This window comes from Pinus tabuliformis, chromosome Q (assembly GCF_031772625.1).
Source record: "Pinus tabuliformis cultivar Carrire ecotype Pingquan chromosome Q, CPIR1, whole genome shotgun sequence".
Classification (NCBI taxonomy): Eukaryota; Viridiplantae; Streptophyta; class Pinopsida; order Pinales; family Pinaceae; genus Pinus; species Pinus tabuliformis.
Genome location: NC_142296.1, coordinates 1,227,387,580 through 1,227,395,348, shown reverse-complemented (window position 1 = coordinate 1,227,395,348; position 7,769 = coordinate 1,227,387,580). Strand labels below are relative to the sequence as shown.

Here is a 7,769-nt window from a genome sequence, read left to right as displayed (position 1 = left end):
TTGTTTTTATCTAATGTTCATTTCCTTTTCTCCCTTATTTAGAAATTAGATTTTAACATTAAAAGTCATTAGATTTAGTTGTCCATTAACATTTGGCGATTTCATCCATAAGCATAACTTTTCTTTCTCAGATTAATTTTCTTAAGCATAAGAAACAAAACCCCCAAAAACAACATAAACTATAAAACAACGAAGTAAGAAAAAGGTTAACTAAGCACATATAGTGCACTACACTTCATCAGTTTACGATACCCGGATTGATAATTTATGTAGAGCAATTTAAGACGTTAAATTGACTCGACTTTTTGGCGAAAAAATAAAATAAAATAAAATAATTTTGAATCAATGAAATAAGTAGATTATTTGCTCACTTTTCTGGAAGGTATTGATTAATTTTGGACTGATGATGAAAAATGCATAGCTAACTTTCTGTTCAAGATTTTTAGCTATAGAAACTGTGCACGTTCTGCAGCTAGAAAGCCATTCTGCAGCTAAACATCAATTCTGCAGCTGAGAAACCTCACTGTTCAAATCAGTCTAACTTTCTCATACGAAATTGGATTTTGATGATTCAAGTGTCATTGGAAAGATATCGACGAGATATACACAATGAGAAATCCATCATCAGAGTTTGAAATAGTCAAGAATGAATAAATTGCTCAAAAGATATAACAGTTAACTTGAGGCACTAATTCCGAAGCAGGTATAAATTCTTTTGGTTTTCCTTCGTGAACTTGTTTCATTAGTACGAATTCTTAGTTTTGTGTGTAAATATCATAACTAGAGAGATTGATCACCTCTCTCTTTTGATAGTCTTACATTCCATTGCAGAAGAAGTATTAGTTTTTTTGCAGGTTCCAGGAGGAAGGACAGATGACTACAAGTGAATAGTGTCTCTCTTAGAGACCAATTTGTTTCATAAGAGGATGATCAGCAACAAAGAAGAAACATCAATGCATGAGCACATGCTAATGCAAAATCAGATCCAAGAACTTGCAAAACTTTCAGATACTATTGTCTCCATTACATCCATACTTCATAATAAACCATTCACCTCATTTCCCTTCATATTTTCCATTTACATTCACATACACTTTCCATTACTTTTTGTCCACTCCTAACCCACAAATAAAAGCAAGAGGCTCAGTTACATGCTTATTGCCCATTTCCATTATTACTATCCATTGCCATCTTCCATTTTTTTTTTTTTTGCTGAAGGAAGAGTGTTTTCTGTTTCTCATTCAAAGGTTTAAAAAATTTACAAAAGTATGTTACAAGTCCCAGACATAGTCAACAGGCACAGTCGGGGACCGCCAAACCCTAAACAACAGGCCGCAATCCTTAAAACAAACAACCCACTAAAAAACAAACTCCCGTACACAAAAGGAGAATAGACTCAAAGCACAAAATAAATCGGGTTCGCCGTGGGGGTTAAAACCCATGCAACTAAGAGATCCACCATTCAGGAGCCAACACATAGAACTCGAAAAGCACGAAGGATAACTCCTCGAACTAGCTTGACGTACTAGAGTCGTTGATCTTCCCTCCCCTAATCCGACGGCTGAGGAGAATATCGCACAGAGAAGAAGCACGAGGATAACCTGCGCGATATGGGTGGTATTCTCTCTCCGCCTGCTACCACGTGTTGATTGATGAATGGCATCGGAGGCAAACCTTGTAAAACCACTTTAGGGCTCGGATGCGCGCGATAAACCACAAAACCGCTTTGCCTCTAATTCCTTTGTGAACGAAAACCACTTGTACTTCGTCGCTTGTCATCCAAAAGAGAGCCTCCAAAACATTGTGAACGGGAGCAGAGGCTAGATGAACCTTGGTTCGCCATCCTCTTGCCTACCTGACTTGAGAAAAAGCTCATTGTCAGCGCGAGCTAGACTGTAGCATTCTTCTCTCAAATTCCCTGCAGGCACCATTTCCCATTTGTAATAACTGTATTCATTCTTGTAGAGCACCCCTTCATTTGCCAATCAGTCCGCTACTCTATTGGCATTTCTACGCACATGAGTAAAACTTAGGGTTCTCAAGATTCTCAGATGAGATTGAATGCGCTGATAAACCTGCAACAGTCTCCAGTGGTGCGAGATTTTCTCAGGGTCTGAGCCATTAGCTATTCTTTTTATAGAATTGATTGTTAATTCAGAATCAGCTTCTACTATGGAGTTCTTCATGTTGAGATTTCTTAGAATCTCTAAGCCCTGTTCTATGGCCATTAGTTCTGCCATGTTGTTGGTAGCATTCCCTAAGTAGCTATGGAAGATGACTATTAAATTCCCCTTGTCATCTCTGATGGCACCTCCATACCCTGCTTCCCCTAGGTTACCTTTCGAGGCTCCATCTGTATTTAATTTTAAGTACCCAGGGGGGGGATGCCAGAAGTCCTGCCTCATAGTAGCGCGAGATGGAATCTGGATTGAGCCCTGAGGGACCATCTTCTGTAGGCCCAAAAGAAGAAGAATTCGAGCGTCCTGATGAGAAGGCTGATTCTCAGTAGGGTGCTTCTGAAAAGTATTAATAGTCTCTTTGAGCTGCCTGAGGAGCTGATTTATGATGATTTGGGGTGGGCTGGATTTGTCCTTGAAAATTCTGTTATTGCGTTCTTTCCAGACGTTCCAGATAAGGAAGCCTGGGATCAGGGTCCAGGCTGAGTTGACAGTCTCATTCTCTGAGAGTTTTTTTCTCCAATTCTTTAAGGTTTTGGAGATGTCGTTTTCATCTCTGTCAGTTTGTCTAAAGATACAGGCTGCCCAGTTCCATAGGGTAGAGGTGAAAGTGCAGAGGCTGAGAAGGTGATCCCTCGTTTCTTCCTGGATACCACATAACTAGCATCTGGAAGGTCCTACAAAACCTTTCTTTCTGAGATTTTCCCAAGTCAAAATCTTTTTGTGATGAACCATCCACATAAACAGCTTGATTTTCATCCATTGAGGGTGCTTCCATAGGTCCTTCCAAGTGTTATCCGGGTTTGAAAAATTGTATCCAGTGACCACATCTTTGGCTTCTTTGAGGTTGAAATTTCCCTCACTGCTTCTTCCCCATCTAAGTTGATCTGGGGATGACGAGATCAAAACTTTCCTTTTTTCCAGGATTTTGGCAAGAGTATCTTCCTGGGTCTTCAGAGGAGATTCTTTACTATTAATTGGTACTTTCCAAGTTCTCCACTTGACAATGTTTCTAGTTTTATCCCAAAAGTCGCTAACCTTTTTTATTCCTTTGTTGACAGTTTCCTCTCTGAGAATGTCCAGTCCTTCTCTACTTAAGTTGGATTCCTGCTGCCAGTTATCCTCCCAAAACCAGGCAAGGTTTCCATTCCCAATCTCCCAGAAGCTGTGATTCTGAACTAAAGCTCTATTCTCCCAAGCATTATTCCAGATGTGGGAACCCTTGATGTGCCCTATCATTTTGATTAAGTCCCCCTCTCTCCATTATTTTTCATATATCTCCTTCCACAGCTTGGCCCCTGGGTTGCTAGATTCCTTTAGCCATCTCCACCAAAGTTTGGCCCCCAAAACTTTTTTAAGAGTTTTCGGGTCATGGATACCAAGACCCCCATGAGGTTTGGGCATGCAAAGTTTGTCCCAAGCTACCAGCACCCATTTCTTCTTTTCCTCACCTTTTCCCCATAGAAAGTCTCTTTGCATGTTCCTGATTTGCTGGGCAACTCCACCAGGGATAGGAAGAGCCGAAAACATATAAATTGGAAGAGACTGCAGGACCGCCGTTGTGAGAACGAGCCTGCCAGCAAGGTTTAAAGATCTACTTGTCCACTTGCAGATTTTGTCCTTTAGTTTATTGATCAAAGTTTCCCAAACCTCCTTGCTCTGAGGTTTGTCAGTGAGAGGTATTCCCAGATATTTGGAGGGGAGTTGGTCTCTCTGAAATCCAAGAATTCTGGAGAGGTTTCTCTGAATTGCAATATTTGTATTGAAAAAAAACACTTTAGATTTTGAGAGACTTACCTCTGTACCAGCCGCTAAAGCAAAATCCTGCAAGATTTGTTTGTAGGCTTTGGCTTCTTTGACCATTGGTATGCCCTGTAACATAGTATCATCAACAAATTGTTGATGATTTAACGTGTTCCCTTCCTGGGTAAGCTTGAGACCCTGGATTGTACCCTCCCTTTTGGCAGAAGTGATTGCTTTGCCTAATCCTTCCATCATGAGAATAAAAAGAAATGGTGAAAGCGGATCTCCCTGCCTGAGGCCTCTCGAGGGCCGAAAGGATTTGGAGGGAGAGCCGTTGAGGAGGATGGAAAAGCTGGCTGAAGTAACCAAAGCCATAACCCATCTTATCCAATTCTGGTCAAAGCCATAGGCAATTAGAACTTCTTTGATATATAACCAGCTCAGTTTGTCATAAGCTTTCGCTAGGTCCAGTTGAATGATCATCCCTACTTGCTTATTATTCTTGAGAGAGTGGACTATTTCATGTGCTTGAATGATGTTGTTAAGAATTTGCCTTCCTTCCACATAACCAGTTTTCTCCTCCGAAACGAGTGTTGGTAGGAGGGGCTTTAGTCTGTTTGCAATAACTTTGGAGATGATTTTGTATATCACATTACAAAGGGCTATGGGCCTAAACCGATCTGGAGTCATTGCCTTATCCTGTTTAGGAATGAGGGCAATGAAAGAGGTATTTAGCGCTTTTAGGATTGTTTTTGAAATCCTTGAGTCCTCCACCACTTCCAGAATATCCTTTTTGACTATTTCCCAGCTTGCTTTGAAGAAGTCTACGTTAAAACCGTCCGGTCCAGGCGCTTTCCCATTGTGCATCTCATTTATTACTTCTTTTACCTCTTCTTCTGATACTGGTTTGTTGAGATTGAAATTGTCTTCCCTGGACACCAGTTTTGGAATATGCTTTGTAAATTTTTTGATAGCTAGCGATCTATTTGAGATAGGCTCCTCTGCTATTTTTTGAAAATGTTGTACCAGAACGGACTCCATATCTTTGTGTGTGTTGAGCTCTCTTCCTAGCGGATCTATGAGCTTTGTGATCCGATTATGGGCCCAGTGTTCCATGGTAGATTTGTGAAAAAACCTTGTGTTTCTTTCTCCTTCTTTGAGCCATTGTACTCTTGATTTCTGCTTCCAGAAGATTTCCTCCTGCTGACATCTGGTGTCCCATTCCTATTGTAGTGAGTCTACTTGCAATTTCCTATCCTCAGTGAAGCCTTCCTTGATAAGAGTTTGGTTAATATTCTGAAGCTTTTGTTCCACTTCTCTTTTGGCTTTAAAAATATTTCCAAACTCACTTTTGTTCCAATCTTTGAGTTTAGTCTTGATGTGCTTGAGTCTCTGTTGCAGCATGAACATTTTTGTGCCTTGAACCGGTAAATCTTCCTTCCACCACTTATCAATGTTGGATATGAAATTAGGGTGAGTAAGCCAAACATTTTCAAACCTGAAGGGTCTGTTCCTTGGAGTGCCAATAAAAGAAGCTTCTAGCTGAATTGGCCAGTGGTCCGACCCTCCAAAAGGTAGGATAAAAGCATTCAAGTTAGGCCCCGAGAGGAGGAGGTTCTCCGAGATTAGGAATCTATCTAGTTTTGAAGCAACCTGTGATGCTCCTCCCCTCTTATTGTTCTAGGTGAAGATCCCATTTGCTGTTTCTAAGTCCACTAGCTTCAAATTGATGAGGAAGTTCTGAAAGGCAATAGAATCCTTGCCTATTAGTCTAGTGCCTCCTTTTTTTTCTGTAAGAGATTTGATCATGTTGAAATCTCCACCCAGAATCCAGGGTATTGCTGGGTGTCTCTGTCTAAGCTCCTCCAGTGAGGTGAGAAGCTTGAGTTTATCGTCAGGATTTTGAGGACCATAGACATTAGTAACCATATAAATATCCTTGTCACCTAAAGGTTGGATAACCATTGAAAGATAGTTCCTAGATGCTTCCGCATCCAAAATGTCAAATTTCTGGGGATTCCAGAGAGTGAGAATCCCTCCCGCTGTATTATTGGCTTTTACTTCTAGGTATTCATACTTACTGAGCCATTTACTATGTATCTTCTGGACTTTATCTATTGAACATTTTGTTTCCTGTATGAACACCATATCTGGGTTTTCTTCTTTTATTCTGCTGCTGAGATTCCTCTGCTTTCTTTTACTTCCTAGACCCCTAATATTCCAAGTTGTGAGCTTCATGATGATGGGTTTTTGAATGAGTAACTGGTAAGATCTTTCATCTTACCTGAGTTGATCATGAGCTTTCCACACTCTATTAGCAGTTCATTTTGACTCTTTCTGCCTCTTTTCCTGCCTGGGTTCCTAGCCGAGTGTCCTGATATTTCCTCCATTGATTTGACCCCTCCTTGGTCCTGGCTTTCATGGCTTCTTTTGTTTCCTGAGGTTTTTATCTGAGATTGCCAGAGGAAAAATTGTTGTACTCTGTCAAAATCCTCTTGTCGTAGGGAGTCTATCCCTTTGTTGGTTCCCTGGTTTAAGAATTTCTCCAGATCAAGATTCTCCCTCTCAAGTATTTCATATAGCTCTTGGTCCTCAGTCCCAACTTCACTAGGGGTCATCTCTTGATCCCTACTTTGTTCCATGCTGTTTGGTATGCCTTCCTGTAGTTTGTTGTTATCCTGTATTATTTCCATGCTGTCTTCCTTTTCTGTCTCTTTAGGATGATTGTCCAGAGTAACATCTTTTTCACTCTTCCCCCCTTCTTCTTCTAAAATTTCAAAACTATTGCGACTTGCTACTTTGTTATCACTCTGTTTTTTCTGATACCTTCTTCCTACACCTTTCCCTCTGCCTCCTATCTTGGTGAATCCTTCGGGATCTTTGTGTATGTTGGTCCTCAGATTCTCCTCCCGCTTGTTTTGTGGGCAATCTCTGAAAAGGTGTCCGTGTTCATGACATTTCCGGCATCTAAAAGGGACATGTTCATAGTCCACCGCCTGTACCCATTCCTCATCATACACTTCTAAGACCACTTCATCCGGGAGAGCTCCCGATAAATCCATTTCCACACATATTCGTGCGAAGGAAGTATATTTCCCTCTCAGAGTTGCCTCTGAAATTTTTAGAAAATGTCCTAATTTATTTCCTATAGCTTTCAAGGATTCAGGCAGCTAATAATCTAGAGGTAGGGAGTAAAGTCTTATCCATACTGGGACCGAAGTGAATGTCTCCCACTCCGGGACAAAGTTCATTACCCAAGGTCGCATATAGAGTCCTGCAGCAGCATAGAAATAAGGTCCTCCTTCAAAAACTCTGTCTTTATCCTCTAGGCTGTTGAAAACCACTGTGAAGAAGCCCTTGGACCCTAGATGAAGAGTTATATCCCCCTTTGGTTTCCAGTTGTTTCTGATCCAAGTATACAGATTCTTCTCTGTGGGCCATAAGCCCATAAACTTACAAATAATAGCATAAGTCGTCATGTGATCTCTGTGCTCCTGCAGTGCAAGATCATTCAGAACCACCCTAGGTTTGGTGGCAGTCTTGGGCTTACAGGATCCCTCTGCCGAGTTGTACCCTTTTTTTTCTGACTGTTGTCCTCTGGAATCTTCTCCCTTCTGACCGTCCCGTGAGTTTCTTCCTGAACATCATCTTTGCTGCTTTCCGGTTCTGTTGAGTCTATATTTTTTTTCCTTTCTCCCAGGGTCTCCTGAATCCGTTCGAACTCGTTTCTCTGCTTTTATTCGAAACAACGTTGCTGTAGGAGGGAGTGGAACTCCCTCCTCGTGGCACCTCCATGGTTCTCAACTCGCTCCTCCTGTTGCTTCCTGCTCCGAACCCTAGCTCCGCTCC

The 7,769-nt window shown here is 41.4% G+C and overlaps 1 protein-coding gene across 1 annotated transcript; it reads right to left on the bottom strand.

The window, feature by feature from the left end:
- Positions 1-3,440: 3,440 nt before the first annotated feature.
- Positions 3,441-4,961, bottom strand: LOC149224226 (uncharacterized). Its single transcript, XM_089388122.1, has 4 exons — positions 4,490-4,961; positions 4,213-4,313; positions 3,975-4,049; positions 3,441-3,890 (listed from the first exon to the last, which is right to left on the bottom strand). The coding sequence occupies exons 1-4, from the start codon at positions 4,959-4,961 to the stop codon at positions 3,441-3,443; spliced, it is 1,098 nt and encodes a 365-aa protein (XP_089244248.1).
- Positions 4,962-7,769: the final 2,808 nt, after the last annotated feature.